The 18989-nt window shown below is 38.9% G+C and overlaps 3 protein-coding genes across 5 annotated transcripts; 1 reads left to right on the forward strand and 2 right to left on the reverse strand.

The window, feature by feature from the left end:
* The first annotated feature begins 1460 nt into the window (after positions 1-1460).
* LOC129759713 (serine/threonine-protein kinase polo) lies at positions 1461-5315 on the forward strand. 3 transcript variants are annotated; one of them, XM_055757229.1, is made up of 7 exons: positions 1461-1702; positions 1850-2196; positions 2457-2681; positions 2872-3466; positions 3570-3897; positions 3964-4210; positions 4275-5315. In XM_055757229.1, exons 2-7 carry the CDS (start codon positions 2095-2097, stop codon positions 4464-4466), a joined length of 1689 nt encoding a protein of 562 aa, XP_055613204.1. In that variant the 5' UTR covers positions 1461-1702; positions 1850-2094; the 3' UTR covers positions 4467-5315. The 3 variants fall into 3 exon arrangements, with proteins under 3 accessions (XP_055613204.1, XP_055613202.1, XP_055613203.1); XM_055757227.1 differs by having other exon boundaries at positions 1463-1702; positions 2872-3493; XM_055757228.1 differs by lacking the exon at positions 1461-1702 and having other exon boundaries at positions 1738-2196; positions 2872-3493.
* Positions 5316-6523: 1208 nt separating this feature from the next.
* On the reverse strand, positions 6524-10614 carry LOC129759714 (GPALPP motifs-containing protein 1). Its single transcript, XM_055757230.1, has 3 exons — positions 10444-10614; positions 7420-8659; positions 6524-7340 (listed from the first exon to the last, which is right to left on the reverse strand). The coding sequence occupies exons 2-3, from the start codon at positions 8650-8652 to the stop codon at positions 7182-7184; spliced, it is 1392 nt and encodes a 463-aa protein (XP_055613205.1). The 5' UTR covers positions 8653-8659; positions 10444-10614; the 3' UTR covers positions 6524-7181.
* Positions 9198-10205, reverse strand: LOC129759712 (phosphatidate cytidylyltransferase, mitochondrial). The gene has a single exon (XM_055757226.1). The coding sequence runs from the start codon at positions 10203-10205 to the stop codon at positions 9198-9200; it is 1008 nt and encodes a 335-aa protein (XP_055613201.1).
* Positions 10615-18989: the final 8375 nt, after the last annotated feature.

The raw sequence follows: 18989 nt of genomic DNA on the forward strand, positions 1-18989 counted from the left end.
CTTCGATATTCTGTCGAACTGTGTAAGCAAGGAAAACAATGTTCTGAAATTTCTAAAATTATGTAATCTGATAGATAAATTGTAAATTATGTTAATAGGAATAGACACAGACATGAACGCCATGTGAATGGTAAAGTGTCTTTAATAAAAAAAATAAAAATAAAAAAATGAAAGGCATCAGCCTAATTAGCGTGCTTTAGTATAAGAATTCGTTTCAAACTACCTAAGGCAAGTTTTTTTTTAATTTTCAAAATATGCAGGTCGATTTGCTGCCCGGATCCAGGCCGCATGAATGCAGATATCGATTCAGCAAGACTGCCACTATCTTCGGCATCACACGTCACATGCAGAGGCTTGGTGAAATGATCCAGCATTCCCCCAGAAAATCTATCGGATGATCAGACCACCAAAGCGAAAATGCAATCTTCTGCCGTTAAAACAAAACCGGCGAGCATTAATTCATGGACTGTATAGCATTTCTTCGCAACTGCATGTTCCGGCAAATTTCTAAATTTTAAAATGTTTTATAATTACACTTTATTGATGTGGATATTAAATAAAACAAACCATAACATTCGTGGTTTCCGAAATTTAATACATATAAGATGTAAAACATTGCTGTTTATTATTGTTGGAACGATGAAAATTTAATAACAAAAAAGTGAATTTCATTGTCTTCTTGATAAAAACTGGTATCTCCAACGATCATAAATTCCATTGAGGCATTGGCGCAACACGGTCCTCAGTCTCGCTGCAACAGGGTGGGCGGTTCTGACTCTCTGGAGCCGGAACTTGGGACCAGCAGCGGAAGACCTTCTGCATGATAGTGGAACCAGCGGAACTCCGCAGCAGCTGGCATATTTCGCGCAGGTTCCGCTAACTTTCAAATGATTCCAGCTGCTGCTGCCCGGAAGCTCCTGCTGCTCCCGCCATTGGATCCGGTTGCTGGTCGATAGATACTGCTTGAACCTGCTGCGGAAAGCAGCTAACCATTCGAATCACCGCCAAAAACAATCTTACGACTCAGAGTATACTCGGTCCGAAATAATTTTATCAAGATTTTTTGTAACTCTTATTTTTCAGTGCAATGCTAAATGCATACTTTGAATGCTACCGCCCGGTGCGCGAAAGAGTGTGTATACCAAAACCGGTCCTCTGAAATGAGCAAAGTCGGGCCTCGTATACTCACTTATTGGTGCGTTTGCTCTAAGTGTGGATTTTTTGCAGTGTAGGTGAAGTGCAACCGCGTACATCCGGAACGGCTTAACTCGATTTGTTTACATTTGGCTGTTTCGCCCTTTTGAAATGTCACGAAAATTTGAATTCGAGTTTGAAAAAAGGAGCGTGCAACAAATTTCGCCGATTTCGCCTTGATACACAATTTCGCCACACAGGCCCGTATTCAGTAAATGCTTTATTTCTCGCTCGCTCTTGGCTTTTGTCAGTTGCAAAGCCCGCAAAAGTCGGTCGATTACTCTCGTTCGTGTGTTGAAAGATAGTGCGTGTGCCTTTCATCCTGCTCCATCGAAGAATTTTCCGGGATTTCGGATTTATGTGCGGAACGTTAGTTTTGTTGGGCCACAGCTTATAAAATTTACCTATCGGCCTAGTTGTTAACTTTTGTGGAAGTCGAGGTTTCTCAGATTTTTTTGTTTTTCGAGAAACGAAAAATTGCTTTGGTGGAGAGGAAAAACGTTATCGGGTAACGGAAGCTTAAATATATCTAGCATTTTTCCGGATGGCCTTGCTATGTGTTGTAAAACACAAGTAGGCTTGTTTATAGAAACATTTTGAACAGAAATTGTTTATCGGAAAACTCAATAGAAAATCTGTTTTTCGTTATTTGCAGCAAGAGTTCTGTCAAATTTTAAATTTGCCGAGCCAAACTGCCAGGAGAGGAAAAAAAACAAGACGGCGAGAAGAAAACAACGACTGTTTTGTGTCTCGGCTAAGAAGAAAGATCAAGAAGCAAGAATAAGAAACGAATTAGTCGTTTGGTTCAAGTTTTTTGCGGAAGTGAACCTGAATTATATTTCTTGGAGTGTTTGCTGGTTTTGCCCTTGAACAGGTTTGAATTGGCAATCTTCCTTTAAAATGAGTTCCGCTAAGCCAGATGATAAAGCTAGTGATATACCGGAAAAATTGTACGATGCAACTTCGAAGAAAACATACAAGCGGTTGCGGTTCTTTGGCAAGGTAAATCTAATTTCGAAAAATCGTGGCTTACACTCAACCTCAATAAAAAATTGAACAATAATTAAATGAACTGACTCTTTCAATCAAGGTTTTTTATTTAAATTATTGAATTGTTATCAATTTTCACACTACATATTATGATCAAAATCCTTGAATTGTGATCCTCAGACTGGATTTTTTAGTCATAACCTCACAATTTTCTTTGGAGCTTTCCTTGAAACCTGGAATTCAGTAGAAATCATTAACATTTTTCCCGGTAGGGTGGATTTGCAAAATGTTACGAGATTATGGATGTTGTCACCGCAGAGGTATTCGCCGGGAAAATCGTTTCCAAAAAGCTAATGATGAAGCACAACCAGAAGGAAAAGATGACCCAGGAAATTCGGATCCACCAATCGCTGCACCATAGGAACATTGTCGGCTTTCATAGCTTCTTCGATGACCCGTTGAACATTTACATCGTGCTGGAGCTGTGCAAAAAGCGGGTAAGTTTGTGGGCATTTAAAAACTTTAATTAAAGATTTTTGTCACTCTAATGAATCAGGAGTCATGCCCTTTAAGTCTATGATATTTCAACAAACGATTGAAGATGGGGTTCGCCTTGAAATGTTCAAATAGCTTAAAACTCATTACATACATGATTTCAACCTACTGACTGTTCAAATTTATTCCTAGTCCATGATGGAATTGCACAAACGTCGTAAAATCATCACCGATTACGAGTGTCGATACTACATCCACCAAGTTCTGACCGGTGTTAAGTACTTGCACGATAGACACATCATCCATCGAGATTTGAAATTAGGAAATCTGTTCCTGAACGACGATCTTCACGTAAAGATAGGAGATTTTGGATTGGCTACCAAAATCGAATTCGAGGGCGAGCGAAAGAAAACACTGTGTGGAACTCCAAACTATATAGCGCCAGAGATATTGAACAAAAAGGGTCACAGCTATGAGGTCGATGTATGGTCGATCGGTTGTGTTATGTACACACTTTTGGTAGGCCAACCTCCATTTGAAACTAAAAGTCTGAAAGATACTTACACTAAGATTAGAAAATGTGACTATCGGCTTCCGGCAACTCTTCGATCGAGTGCTGCCGAGATGATTTGCTCAATGCTTCAATCGGATCCGATTAAACGGCCAAGTGTGACTCAACTGTTCGACTTCGAATTTATCTCCAGCAGCCATATTCCGTCATCCCTTCCGATCTCTTGCCTCACGATGGCTCCGCGTGCCGATCAATTGGAAAATGCCGATCGCATGGGTAGGAAACCTCTTTCTGAAGTCAATGGTAGGCAGTGCATGAACAAAATTCCACCTATTTTTGTTTTCCCTAAACGACTGTCTTTATGTTTCAAAAATTTTAGATGACACCCGACTGGAGTCTTCATTCCTGAAAAACAATCTACACGACGCTATTACGGCATCCGGTACCATGCCACGGCACAACGAAGGCTACCGTACCGACATTGAAAATCTCTACAAACAGCTGAGCACATTGATTGCATCAAAACCACCACGACTGGCTTGTAACTTGGACGACGAAAATACTGATCCGGCAGTACAGCCACTGTTCTGGGTATCCAAATGGGTGGACTACAGCGATAAATACGGTTTCGGGTATCAACTATGCGATGAAGGCATGGGTGTGATGTTTAACGACACCACCAAGCTCATCATGCTTGCCAACGGACTGTAAGTTATCATTGCCAGATAATATCAAGGTTGAAATTTACAATACTTTTTATTTATTGTATTTAGCAATGTTCACTTTATCGATAAAGAAGGCATAGAAACTTACATGGACATACACAACTATCCACCAATGATGGAGAAAAAGATGAAGCTGTTATCCTATTTTAAACGCTACATGACCGAACATCTTGTTAAGGCCGGTGCCGGAGCCGTGAATATTGAAAGTGATCAAATCTCTCGAATTCCGCATTTGCACACCTGGTTCCGTACGATGTGTGCAGTTGTTATGCATCTCACCAATGGTACAGTACAGGTAAGATTCAATGAGATTTATAAATGGCTTCAGGAAATGTCTAATTGCGGCATCCCATTTTCAGCTCAACTTTTCCGATCATCAGAAGATCATTCTCTGTCCATTGATGCGAGCCGTCACACTCATGGATAACAACAAAAATTTCCGCACATATCGCTTTTCCACAATTCAGGAGCACGGCTGCTCGAGTGATCTCTACCAGAAAATCCGTTACGCCCACGAAAAATTGAAAAAACTACTCGAAAAGCTAACGTAGATAATGCAGGCGCAATCATGATCATTCCTCGTTACGAACTGCGGTGTCCACCGTTTGAAAGATATTGTAGAAGTTCCGCAAAAATAACAACAACAACAACAATAACATTCACACTCAACGTTGTCAGCAATTTCTCTTTTTTTTTGTTTGTTTTCCTCTTTATATATATTTTTGAAAGTTAATAATATTGGTGCAAAGTTCTGATTGGAATGAGTATTTTTGGTATGAAAAGAAAACAACATAGGATACTCCAATGCGATCATATTTGTTGTATCAAGAGGAAGAAACAAAAGAGCTTTTAGTTTTCTTTTCGAACGTGCCAATGACTCACATATTTGCAAACTCATTATTTTTTAAAGATTCCACTACTTTCCTTAGTAATAAACCATAGTTTTGTAACGAAAAATAATTCCAGTTTGAATTCCGTTGGAAGAATTAACTCAGTCTGGGTACGGACTTGGAATCACAAAAGTGGGATAAACTTCAGTATTCGAACGGGTTTTTGTGCGAAAATTAAGAACCTTTGTGCCTTCAGAATTTGACAGGTCATCAACAATGCTAGTAACAGTGGGACCGCAAAGCTGTGCGCAATTCAACAGTATGCAGAACAATAACAATATGACCAGAAAAGGCCGAACTTTACATCTAAGCTGATATATTGTTGCTAAGAAGTGGAACTTGATTCATGAAAGGTACAAAGTTTAAAAAAGATACTTGATTCATTAAAAAATCACCTGTTGAGTATGGAACCAGTTGATAAATAGCTATATGGACAACATATTTTACATTCAGCATTGAAGACAGGCGGTTGATTAGAATAAAATAATTGATTTTTTTATAGAAAAAAAACGCATCGTATTTTATTAGATAATAATATCACGTTTCTGTTTCACTTCGTTCTCTTAAACCTGATTTTCATTTCTCGTGAAAATGAACGTGAAAAATCTTACTATTATAGTGGACAACATGAACTCCCGTTGAATCTGATCAACAATCACAGAACACAAATTCCACTGTATTTGTTGGCGCAACCAAGTTGAAATCAAGTTGATTATCAACATATTCTCCAATTAATTTTCTGCTTTTTTCGGAGTGCCTTAAGAGAGCCACCTACGATCAAGATCTATGTGGTTTATCTATAGGTGCGGACAAGAGTACCCTTGCACGAGTGTGAGAATCAGTTTTTTCAATGTTTTGATTGCTACGTCACAATCGTTCATGAGCGTCTCGACGTTGAAGTCGCCATTCACCGACGGCATACAATGTTCCATGCAATTTCATAAATCACAATCAAAGCACCCATTCATTGACGCTTTTTTTCCTGACGCACAGCACGGGGCGACGGTTTTCGTTCTAAATAATAAACAAGTTTATTTGCGTCCCAAACATTCCTCCTTATAAGTCTCCATGGCTACATTTGGGCGCTTCACACTTGACTCCGTGATGGCGTCGCGTTACGTCACAATCGTTCATAAACAACTGTATGGATACAACGAACTAATACTAAAGTTTTTAGTTGTCCCCACCTATAGATAAACCACATGGGATCAAGATAGGTAGATAGAAAGGTATAACGTTGCGCTTAACCTCAATCGACAGAGCCGTGTGAACGCAGTGTCAAAAATAGTTATGAAATTTTGAACGATGTGTATGGGATTTCAAACAAAATTACAATTTATGGAAAATTGAGGGGTTCTTCTTTGCAATAACTTGTGTGGCAATCAGGCAATTTTATGTTCAAAAGCTTTTAATATAATGACTAAGAGACAGTTTTTCTTTGCAAATTTAGTATGGGCCCTATTATATAAGACTCCAAATGTCATATTACGGTAGTCGAGTGGGAAAGCCGAGTCACGAACTTTCAAGCAGCCGACTCAGTCGAGCTACTCGACTGAAATTCGACTCGACTACTGTAATACCAAAATGGCTCACTCGAGTAAAATGACTCGTGACTCGTCTTATGTAATAGGGCCCTATATCAGCAAAATATTGAAATTTTGGAAGGCATTTTTTCAAATGCAGTTTTCAAATATGCTCTAAATAAAACAAGTTACAACTTGTAATGAATGCTACTTTATTTTATAATCTACACAATTTTTTTTTCAAGGAAAATTTTGGTTACAAACGAAAAACTTTCAAATAATACCAACCCAACGAATACCTGGAAAACTACTTTTTATGAGCAGTATAAGGGTTCATTTAAGATTCACAAAAGGATCCACTGAACGAAAAGAAAAATTTCACATTATCAAAACTTCGTTTTATTTCATACAATCAAAATATCGACCATTAATCCTAGGTTCTAACGATACAAACATGTATGTATGGTGTACTTATTATTAAAACTATAAAGAAAAAATGAAGAAAAAAACGAAGTTTACAGCCAATAATGAAGAAGTAAGAATATTTAATTATCCTTCAATCATATCGCTCAGATAAGGTGAAAACTCTATCAGAGTTTGGTGTTCGTTCGAAATTATGGAATCGAATTTACGATCGAACTCGTGTGTGTGGTCATTTCAGTACAAAATTCAATAGAAACTATTCGAAATTCAAGCTTACACAACATTGGCTGATATTCATGGTTAAACGGAATGATTCCCAGCACATTTTATCTACTGAATGGCAAAACGTATACGAAGGTCTTTGTTTCTCTCTAAGACTTGGGAGCTAGTCCACATAACTTGGAGTTTTTTATTTCTTAAAAAAGAAAATCTACAGAAATTTTGATGCCCCACTGGAAAATCGGGTATCTAACAGCTGGGCTTTCTTGTAAATGGACTTTTTCTGAGCTTCGTCAAAGCGGTTAGCGTGAAGGTCCACATTCCGATCGAATGGTCTACGGGTTGGCTCGGAAGAATCGTCGGTTCGTTTCTGTAAATGCAAACATTTAAGAAAACTTATTTTGTGAGACGCTATATGTACACCAATAAAAGTACCGTTTAAAGCTTACCTCTTTGTCTAACTTTTTCTGGTGTATTTCGAGCAACGATTTATCGCGCTTATGCTTTTTCTTGTGTTTTTTAACCATATCCTCCTGCTGTTTGTCTCTTTCAGCGGTCATTCGACGTTCTTGTTCCAATTCGCGTTCCCGAGCGGTGTCTTTGCTGGAACGATTGCCTTTTTTTCGTTCCTTATCAGAAGGAGTATCTGTCCACACTGAGCGATCACCAATTTCCTGTTTTTCTCGGGTTCTAAATTGGCGCGCTCCCAAACCCATGTCACTAACCTTTCGGATATCCGGTAATTCCAACATCCAATCTTCACGGGATGTTACATTGGTGCCTGTTCCATCGAAACGATCATTACCATCGAATCTTTTCATTTTTAGTTCTAGCGCACGTTTCTCCAGCTCAATCGCAGCACGAGAACTCGAAGCTCCTGGCATTGGACCAATGAAATCGTCCTCTTCATTGTCTACAGTTTCCTCTTCAGAAAACGGCGACAACTCCGATTCAGAACTGTCAGCTGCCGTTTGAGAGGGTTTAAAATCAGCTGGGAAGGCGGGACCAATTATGGATTGTCTATTGTTAATCGGACGATTCTCACTCTTGTTCAATAGATGTGGTGGAAGCGCAGGTCCTAATAATTCTTCGACTTCTAAGGTTTCGTTTTCTTGTTCCGCAGAGGTTGAAGCTTTCAGCGAAGGTGGCAACGCCGGGCCAAAGCTTTCCTCCAGAATGTCTTCTTTACCGATTTGGTCCTCCTGTGAGGAAAGCGAAGAAACCGAAATGTCTAGAATTTTGCCGACTTCTATTTTCGGTTGTTCAACACTCTCTCTGTGTTTTTCATTTTTACTAAGCTCGACATCTACAGAAACCTTTGCTTCCCGATAAGGTTCTCGTTCTTTCCTATCGTGTGATAGTCGTTTGGAATGGGATCTCGAATTAGATCTACTGCGGCGACGCTTACACTCTCTTTCTCGGCGTTTGGATCGTTCGCGGCTGCGACTCCGACTTCTACTTTTACTGCGGCTGGACCGACGTCGCTCATGGTTCCGATCTCTGCCTGAATCACGTTCTCTTCCACGGTCACGGCTGCCTCGGCCGGGATGGAAAGAATCATCTGATCTTCTGGACGTTCTACGGTTAGGAGAATATTTGCTGGTGCTTTCCTCTTTGTATCGAGTGGATGTGGTTTTAAAGCGAATGCCAGAGTCGGAATCTGATGTTTCCGAATCGGACATGATTTTTCTGAAAAGGACGAAGATATAAAAAATTGTTTATTCGTTGACGCCTTCGATTTTTTTTGGAAACATTAAATTAGATGCCATCATTCCATAGCTGTTTCATAAGAATTATAACGAGATACAGAAGTGAAATTGTCGTGGTTAAACTGAGCGTTCGTGAGTAGTTCACTACCAAGTAGGGCGTTTCACTTTAAGCGAGAATTGATTGATCGAATGACCTCGTTGGTTTCGAGTTTGACTGATTCAATGACATGAACTTGAAATTGCGATTTTCAACGTGCCAGTATAATGGAAAAGCATGTTACAAAATCAAAAACATTGCTTTTCTTGACTATGAATGTAAATATACGGGCCCAATCTTCTTGATTATTATTGAATTTACATAATCAGATGGATTTCTGATATGCATGTACATATAAAAGGAGAAATTATAATCAGTTTTTCGTTCGTTTTTATTTCATTGTTCGTCTTGTTAAATGCAAACACACAATTCTTGACTAGTGTGATTAAGATAAATGCACTTTACGTCTTATTCTATTCCACTAATCGAAGGTTTTAAGGGCTTTGGCCCAGCTATACTTAATCGATTTGCTGAATCCTGCCGAAGGGATATTTTTGAGAGACTGCTTCACGCTGCTCTGCCAAACGATGGACCGCAAGCTTCGGGAAACTATTTCCCTGTAGTTTGAACTTTTCGAAAGGGCGGTGAGAATATCTTCCGCATCCTGTCGGTAGCGTCCCTTGGTTTGCTGTTGAACTATTAGCCGGACAGGCCATTTTGGCAGCTGATTCAGGTGGTTAAGTATGGTTTGCTCGGTGAGGTCCTGGGTGCAGATGGTATTATCACTGGTGGCTTTGGGTAGGTAAAGAACATTTTTCAGATTTTTTAGGGCTGGTTCATACAGATTACGAAAGTTTTCTAACTGAGGGCGTACGATATTGTCGACTTTGCTTTTATTTTCCCCAAAAATCATTCGAAAATCTCCGGCGTAGCTTAAATTAGATATTTCCCGGTATAGTTCAAACTCGGTAAAGTTTTCAGGTAATACAAGCAGCGCAGCATGTAAAGCGGTTTTCAGGTTACTTTCAATTGAATTTTGTATTTTTGAGCTAGATGCGGTCCGAATTATCTCAACAGGTTTATGTAACCTCCCGGCCAAATAAAGACTAGACCAATTGTTTAAATCTTCCATGAGGTCTTTGGTGGAAACAACTCCATATTTAATGATAATATTTTCTTCCGGAATCGGTATCAATGTGTTGAAAAAGACTTTGGCTCCTAAGCGTTCTTGATAGTTTGCAATGAAGCTACTCCCAAAAACTCGCATTCCGGAATAGTGCTCTGGGTTTTTCTCCAAATTGCTAGAGTGCCATCTGTGGGAATTATCTACGGTGAACACCATATCGATCATATTCTTCTTTTTGGAGGGCGAATCGTATCCAATTTGCTGTTTTACACCGGAACCATAAGCAAAGCAGAATGTAAAATTCTGTGGAAAGCGAGCAAGAATTCGAAAGAACATAGGGGAGGTGTTTCCTTTCGACAGCATCTTTGCATGCATCGTCTTCTGCTTCACAAAAACACGAACATTCCACAGGATATAAAATTGCTTCGATTTAAATAATAGACAAATTTATTTTTCCAAATATCGATGGAAGCACGCGGATCATTAATTTCACTTTTTGGACTGAAATGTCAAAACCACTCAAAATAATAATATCGATAAAAAGTTTAACAGACGTTTATGATATAACCGAAAAAAATAAAAGCGAAGCATGATTACTTACCAAATTAACGAAACTGTTAGGGTGAATTGATAGTAAACAAATTTGCTGTTACTTTTGTCACTTATCTGGTGAAGTTCAGCTAAATATTAAAAATAAAAATCACAAAAATCATTTTAAAAGCACAAACAACACATCAAGCCGCGACTAAAATGGTGTTTGTTTTGACAAAAAGTCGGCAGCACGGTTAAAGGAAAAACTCAAATTAGACTGCAAGTGAACGCAAAGCTGCACCGAAAATAATTTTCACTTTAAAGGTAAGTGACATCTGGAGTGAATTTGCGCCATACGTAAATTCATGTGAATTTTAAGTGACCGGTCAAGTGAAATCACTTAAGTGAGCGATCAAGTGAATTTCAAGTGAATGGCAAAGTCAATTTCAAATGTTTGCTCAGGTCATTAATATCTTTCAATTGTAGTGGTTTTTAGGTGAAATTTCGGAATATCAAACATTAATCAACTTTGTTTCTACAAAACAATTATTTATTAAAAATACAACGTAAAAAACGTCACTTTTTCTTCTTCAAAAAGATTTTTCGGCTTCGAAAAATCATTGACTTACTCACTTTGACGAGACAATCGGGTTGATCTTTTCTGAAATAATAATTAAAAAATAAAATAAATTTAACTAGTATTTTTTGTTTTGCATGATACTTACTTTAATTGCATTTGAATATTTCCAAAATAAATCATCATCGGAAAACGTATCCGAAACCTGATTGCTTTAAAAAGGGTCTCTGCGACGTGTTAACCGGTTCACACGATGTTTCTGTCGGTCGACCTATGGAAAATATCATTGTTTTATAACATATAAATTACTTTAATTCTGCATCTACCAACTCAAACAAACCTCTGTTGTTTCTTTTCCAAACAACAATGAAACAATCAATACTGACATTGTTGACATTCGCTATGCAAAAAATCACTTGAATTTTAAGTGATGGGCAAGTGAATATTGGCTTAAGTGACCGGTCAAGTGGATTTCAAGTGAGCATCGAAGACATTCAATGCCGGTCACTTAAAACTCAAGTGATGAGCTAGTGTATATTGATTCGGTCACTTAAAACTTAAGTGAGAGGCAAGTGAAATGTACATGAGCCACTTGAAATGAAGAAATTCACTGCGTTTTCACTTTTAAGTGATTCTTCTAGTGTTTTTTAAGTGTGAATTTGGGTTCAGTGTGTGTATACCTCCATCAGAGGTGCCAGGTGTCCTGATTTATCAGGATTTGTCCTGATTTTCGAGAGACCGTCCTGATTTTTCAAAAACTCTCGAGTTGTCCTGATTTTTGAAAATTTATCTCCAAAATGTCCTGATTTGTCCTGATTTTCATAAAAACTTCTTAAATATGATAAAATTTGTAGTTAAACTCTGAGAAAATCGAATAAAAAGGTTATAAAATAGTTAAACCCATTTAACAGAAGGTCATTTTTGGTTCAGATGATATTTAATTGGTGTTTTTCGATATGTACTACCGGCCAGTCAACAAACTGCGTACTGTTGTTGCATAAATCAAGGCGTTTACAGCACCTGTATTGCACCTATATTTATGCAATTTAAGCAGAAATCCTCATTATTTGCATAAATCAAGAGGTGTCCTGAAAAATCCTGATTTTTAACTTTGCGTTGTCCTGATTTTTAACGAAACCACCTGGCACCCCTGACCTCCATGCAAAGGCCGATGAGGCCGAGAGCGGTGCATGCGATGCGAATTGACGAACGCGGCCAATGCGAACTCGAACGCGAACAAATTCTAGATTTCGTTTTGATTAGGTCGCATCAACCATTATAAACAAAATTTAATTGACTGCAAACGATTGATAAACATGTATTCTATGTATTTACTTAACGATTCAATTGGTGGCCTGGTATTTAAAATCTATCCGATTCCCTTGTGTTTGATTCTACACTTGAGCTCGAACTGGTTTGAGAAATAAATTGTTTTATCAGTTGAGCTAAATACCTATACTAAATTTTGATAAAAAACTGGAATTTATTATAAACTTTTTCTATGAATGAGTTGCTTAGAGCAAGATTGCCGAAATAAAAAAAAATGTACTTTCACAGAATTTTTGAGCAAATTTTCATCACAGAATCTGTGTCACAGAACACGAAATTTTGAAAAATTAATTAGAAAAGTTTGATAAGATTTTCAACGTAAACTGATTTTTGCCAACTAAAATATAAAAAAGACCCATTGATTTAGAGCAATGTACAGTTTGTTTTAGCATCTTTTTTCGTATTACTGACTTTGTCGTTACCTTCAAAAGTAATTCGAGGCAATTTGACCTTAAACACGCACAGTCATATAATCAATCAAATATACTAGCAAATTTAATTTTTGAGATTAAAAAAACTAAAATCTGAGTTTAGAGAATCGATTCTTTCAAAATAAGATAGGACAATGAATCAAATGGCGTATTTTTTTTTTGATTCCGGATTTGGCTCTGAAACCGTCAGAATAAAAAAACGAGTTTCGGGTTTCGAGTTATTCCATACGTAGGTGTGCGTGAGAACGAGCGCAATGTTTACATGCAGCTGTCATTTTGTTCTCCCTTCTGGATTTCTTCATTCGGTTCTTCACATCCGGATTGCCGTTTTTCGTGTCCGGATTGCACTGGACTGCAGATAGTACGATTTTGCTTGGCTGAGAGGTTCAAAATCGCGGCAATAATCATTTGCCCGTTCATTATTTCAACTGTTTTGTTTTCAGCCAAAAACAGCTGTTTAATGTTTTGCCAACAACGTTGAGAGTATTGGTGAACTTCTCGCAAAACTGACTTTTTTCTCTGGGCGACTCCGTCCCTTTTCTGAGCGAACCTAGGTTGCCTCTCGAGCAATAAATGAGCACGATGACAGCAGTTAGAGCGAACCTAGGTTGCCTCTAGTTTGCCTCCAGGTTGAAAAAAATACGGTAAAAGTGAAAATTCGATTTTTAAGCAAGAAATAAATTTGAACGGATATTTTTAGAACAACTTTGGAATGCTAAGTTTCTTATATTTACGTAAAAACATGATTTTTTGAACTTTAAAATCTTTTTTTTTTGCTTTGCAAGGATTTTCATCCGTTTGGATGAATCATCCCGAAAACTTTAAAATCTTCAAAGATAAAATTTAATTGAAGTTTTCACAGTAACATTAGGATTAGGAATAAGAGCTATTAAAGATGTTGACAGTAGAAAATGGTTCCGCTCAAGAACATATTTTAGTTCCGCTCAAGATCAGAATTCTTACTTCAGTAAAACAGCTCTAGAGTTATTAGGATTTACTCTAAAATATTCGAAAATTCATCATTAGAAAGCAGAAACCAAGATCTCTCTGCAGAACTGAAAATCTATTCGGATATAACCCATAGCCATTCCGATTGATCACAACTGTTCCGAGTCTTCCTGATTTTTCTGTTGAATTTTATAATTTTGATAGTTACAAGCAAACAAAGAAACGCGTTGGGGGGATCGGCTTTCAATATGACGGAGTGCGCCAATAATTCATTTCACTTCGTGATCAAATAAATATCTCAAAAAATAGTTTTGAAAGTGACAAATTTGTGATAGAAAAAAAATTCCCAAGCGTAAGTTTACCATGTGAAGTAGCCAATTTGTGTGATTTTTCGGCTCTAAAACATACACAGTAAATTTTTGCCTCGTTTTCCAGCAAAAAACTTTGCTGGAAAAGGCCAGCAATCCAATTTTTGCTGGAAAACCAGCAAACATTCTTCGTCTTGCTGATTTTTCCAGCACTTGATCTGCGTTGCTGAAAAACCAGCAATCGGTCTGTCAAACTCGAATTTGTTTTTGTTTTTGCTATTTATTTTTAGTTGTGCGCGAAAAGTGTTAGTTTGTGTTTCGCTTCTGCAACGGTCACCAAATTTTAATTCCTTCCATATTCCAGCGATCAACCAAAGGTAAATTTTTCCAAGCGATTAAGTATTTCGTTAAAGAAACTAATAATATTTATTTTTATTTCAGATGATGTCCAAGATTTGACGAAAAACGGTCGACCTATTGGCAGATATTATTTTCTTTTGTTATAAAAATTGAAATAAAAATCGCTCAAGAAAAATGAACCACCATTTTCTATTTATAAATATGACCACCATGGGGGTATTACATTGAAATTTTAAATCTAATTTAGAAACCAAAAATTTAGGTTTTTTGAAAAATAACCTGATTTCCAGCAATATAGATAGCTGGTTTCCAGCAATTGAGATTGCTGGATTTCCAGCAATTGAGTTTGCTGATCGTTTTCAGCAATTAAAATTGCTGGAAATTTTGCCGGAAAGTCAGCGGGACAAAAACCAGCAAAATTTTGCTGGTTTCCAGCAAAAAAAAATTTGCTGTGTACATTTATGATTTAAGACGAATCAAAGGGATTCGACGGAGGTGGGTGCACTTCCCCTACTTCACGGCTACTTTAAAAAATTGTGGTAGTTTCACAATTGAAAGAGGTTGAAAAAGATTTACCTACCTACCAAAGATCCGGCGCCGATTGACCGACGCATAGGGCTGAGATAAAAGATCTCCAGTGCTGGCGATCCGGAGCCAGCGTCTTCACTTGCTGCCAGCCAAGGTTCTCGCCAACTGTGCGGATTTCAGCGGCTAGACTTCGCCGCCACGAGCTTTTGGGCCTGCCTCTTCTTCGATGCCCATCTGGATTCCAGTCAAGCGCCTCTCTGCAAATCTCGTTTTCATCTCTTCGCAGCGTGTGCCCAATCCATCTCCACTTACGTTCCCGAATCTCGATATCTAGCGCCTTTTGATGACACCGGCGATGAAGTTCAACGTTTGAGATCCAGTTGCCAGGCCACCAAGCGCGGATGATGTTCCGCAGGCAGCGATTCACAAAAACTTGCAGTTTTCGCGTCGTCACCGCATATGTGCATCAAGTTTCACACCCGTACAGCAATACGGATTTGACGTTTGAGTTGAAGATTCGGATCTTAGTTCGTAGAGAGATCTGGCGTGAGCGCCAGATGTTTCGGAGACTCGCAAACGCAAATCGGGCTTTTCTGATCCGGGTTTCGATGTCCTTCTTAGTACCACCATCAGGCGTAATCTGCTACCAAGATACTGGAAGCACTCCACTGTCTCAACCTGTTGTCCAGCTACCACGAAATTGGAACATTTTTCTGTGTTGATTTCCATCGACTTGGTCTTTCCGACATTGATTTTGAGACCTGCTGCCTTGGAGCTATCGGTGAGGTCGTCGAGTTTGCTCTGCATGTCTTGTTGTGTTTGGGCGAGCAAAACAATATCGTCTGCCAGGTCAAGGTCGTTCAGTTGCTCCATTGTTGAAGGATTCCACGGCAATCCTCGGTTTGGTCTACAGTCAATCCATCCAGTCAAGATAATAGTCAAGAAATACATCCCTGTCTCACTCCAGCAGTAACCGGGATTGGTTCGGACAAGACACCGTCGTGCAAGACCTTGCACGAAAATGCCTCGTACTGTGCTTCGATGAGATGGACTAGTTTCTCTGGGACCCCTCGTCGTCTAAGAGCAACCCAGATGTTTTCGTGGTTCAGTCGGTCAAATGCTTTTTCGAAATCAACGAACACCAGTATAAGAGAGACCTGGAATTCGTTCTTTACGAGGATACCCTTCATCCAGTCGGCCGGGAATGTTGCAGTATCGCAAATGTCAGCGAAAAGACAGTGCAACATTTGTGCTGACAAGGCAGGGTCGGCTTTGAGCATTTCAGCAGGAATGCAATCGATTCCAGGCGCTTTGTTGGATTTCATGTCCTTGATTGCCGCTTCTATTTCAGCCAGCGAGGGCGCTTCCGAGTTGACGCCATTAAGTGCCATTAATGCGATTTACTGTGGGCGCCTCGAGCGGCGAGTTCTGTTGGCCATTGTTATTTGTAACTCGGAAGAGTTGTTCAAAACGCTCAGTCCAACGCTTGAGCTGATCTGTTCGATCTGTCAGCAGCTGACCTGCTCGGTCTTTCAGCGGCATTCTTGAATTAGTCCTTGCACCACTAAGGCGGCAAGATATATCATATAATAATCGGATATCTCCAATGGCGGCGGCTCTTTCTCCCTCTTCGGCTAGGGAGTTTGTCCAGGCTTTCTTGTCTCGTCTACAAGCTCGTTTAACTGCCTTTTCCAGCTCCGCATATCGTAAGCGGGCGGCTGCTTTGGCTGACCCGGTACATGCCTGCTCAATTCCGACTTTCGCCTTTCTCCGATCATCGATCATCCTCAAGGTTTCATCCGACATCCATTCACTTCGTCCTCCACAAACTTTACCGAGAGTACTACACACAACGAAAAAAATCTGTAAAATCACATCACATGTGATGTAAATAAAAAGAAGCATCATATATGACGGAATTTTCAGTGCTTGTTGGAAATTACACGCCAGTAAAATTCTGCAACATGTAAAATGAAAAATGATGTAAAATTTTGCAACGTGTAAAATAAAAAAGATGTAAATTATAAAACCACTGAATCTTAAAAGAAAAACATTCCAATTGGAATTTGTTTTGTTTTATTTATTGTTATTATGATTAAATAATGGAATTTTCTCAGCTGTTAATGAAAATAAAATCTTTTTATTATAAATATAATTTATTTTATCAAGCGGCAAAATTTTTTCATCTCACAATTTTATTTAATTAGGAGCCACATTCACACAATTATTTTCTTCCCCTAAGTACCGGATCCAAATTTGGGTATCATGCAGCAACTTCCAGAACCGCATCCCTGCTGCTCAAAGATCTCCGGGAACCATCAAAACCGAAAAGCTTACTCACGCGCGAGGAAAAGGCTTAGACAAAATACTTTGGTGCACGACTTGACCTAACAGTTTGTTTACATTTTTCTGTATGGTCCTTTTCCTATTCCTGCCTCTCGAAGATCTCCAGGAACCAGCAAGATTGATTAACTTAATCGCGGAAAACCTTCTTCAATAAAATATTGTTGGGCACGACTTGACGCAACACTTTGTTGACATTTGTGTCTGCCTGTTTTCGACAGTTTGTATTTTTACATGACATCATCGCGTTCAGTGTATTGTAATATTAATTAAATTCAAATTCAATGTCCTATAAAATTCCATGTCGTGTAATTTTAAGAAATTTCTAATTCAGTGCTGTTAAGAATTTTGTGTGACCCGAAAATGTTGTAATATTACATCACATATGATGTAACGAAAAAAAAGCATCACATATAATGGAATTTTCAGTGCAAGTTGAATATTACACGTCTATAAACTTCAACAGACCTGTAAAATATGAAAGACATGAAAAATATTTGAGACGTGTAATATTGAATTCGCATTGAAAATTCCGTCATATGTGATGCTTCTTTTTATTTACATCATATGTGATGTAGATTTACATCAAATAATCGTGTTCCGTGTCAAGTTATGTTCGTGTCATTAGAATTCAGTGCTGTTAAGGATTCAACTTTTTTTATTTTGTAAATTTACATTAATAAATCGCGTTCCACGTCATGTAATAATAAAGGTTTTCTATTTCAGTGCTGTTTAGGATTCAGATTTTTTTTCTGTGTATGGCTCGTCGTGATAAAGGCATTCTTGATTCCACACCACTGTTCTTCGACTGTCCCGTCTGTCGGCAGCTTCGAAGCTCGGGATTCTAGCTGTTCAACGTATGCCCTTTTCACCTCTGGATTCTCCAACCGGCAGACATCGTATCGACACCCGACTTTCTCCTCGCGCCGTTGGACACGCGCAACTCTCAGTCGTATCTCGCCAAGGACGAGGTGATGGTCAGATGCAATGTCTGCGCTTCTTTTATTGCGGACATCAAGAAGGCTCCTTCTCCATTTTCGACTGATTCAGATGTGGTAAATTTGATTTTCTGTTCGGCCATCTCGGGATACCCAAGTGACCTTATGTGCTGGTCGATGGGGGAAGAGCGATCCTCCGATCACCATATTGTTGTTGCCACAAAATTCTACAAACAGCTCCCCGTTTTCGCTCATCTGTCCTAGGCCATGGCGCCCCATGATGCGCTCAAAGTCCCGATTATCAGAGCCAATCTTTGCGTTGAAGTCGCCTAAGTGGATTTAAATGTCACCCTTCGGAATTCTCTCAACCACGCTGTTCAATTGACTGTAAAACTGCTCTTTCTCCTGCAAATCGGCAACGTCAGTTGGCGCATAACACTGGACTATTATAAGGTTTCTAACCCGTGTTCTGAATCTGGCTACGATTATTCTTTCGTTTATCGGTTCCCATCTTTTAAGGGCGCATGGGCCTACGGGCTTAATAGGAAACCAACTCCTCGTTCCCGAGTAGCGTTTCTTCTCGTATGCCAGAGTAAAGCAGTACTTGCCCGGACTGTGTCTTGTGTTCTCCAGTGTAAGGCCAACGGACTTCGCTCAGTCCCAATATCTCTAGCTTGAGGCGGCTAGCTTCTCTAGCAAGTTAAGCCAGCTTACCTGGCTGGGCAAGGGTCAAAACATTATAAATTCCATATTTTTCAAACAATCACCAATTTTTTTTAAATAAATATTTTTATAATTCAGTTAGCTGACTGAGGCAAAATGCAACAAAATACAAAGCAGAACTAAATCTCATA

This window comes from Uranotaenia lowii, unplaced genomic scaffold, assembly GCF_029784155.1.
Source record: "Uranotaenia lowii strain MFRU-FL unplaced genomic scaffold, ASM2978415v1 HiC_scaffold_253, whole genome shotgun sequence".
NCBI lineage: Eukaryota > Metazoa > Arthropoda > Insecta > Diptera > Culicidae > Uranotaenia > Uranotaenia lowii.

Bases quoted from the DNA above. Each gene is read 5' to 3' on its own strand.
- LOC129759713 (XM_055757227.1), top strand. From the start codon at position 2,095: ATGAGTTCCGCTAAGCCAGATGATAAAGCTAGTGATATACCGGAAAAA. The intron at 2,682-2,871 runs GTAAGTTTGTGG...ATTTATTCCTAG, and splicing joins TGGAGCTGTGCAAAAAGCGG to TCCATGATGGAATTGCACAA. The intron at 3,494-3,569 runs GTAGGCAGTGCA...CAAAAATTTTAG, and splicing joins ACCTCTTTCTGAAGTCAATG to ATGACACCCGACTGGAGTCT.
- LOC129759714 (XM_055757230.1), bottom strand. From the start codon at position 8,652: ATGTCCGATTCGGAAACATCAGATTCCGACTCTGGCATTCGCTTTAAA. The intron at 7,341-7,419 runs GTAAGCTTTAAA...TTGCATTTACAG, and splicing joins AGAAAAAGTTAGACAAAGAG to AAACGAACCGACGATTCTTC.
- LOC129759712 (XM_055757226.1), bottom strand. From the start codon at position 10,205: ATGCTGTCGAAAGGAAACACCTCCCCTATGTTCTTTCGAATTCTTGCT.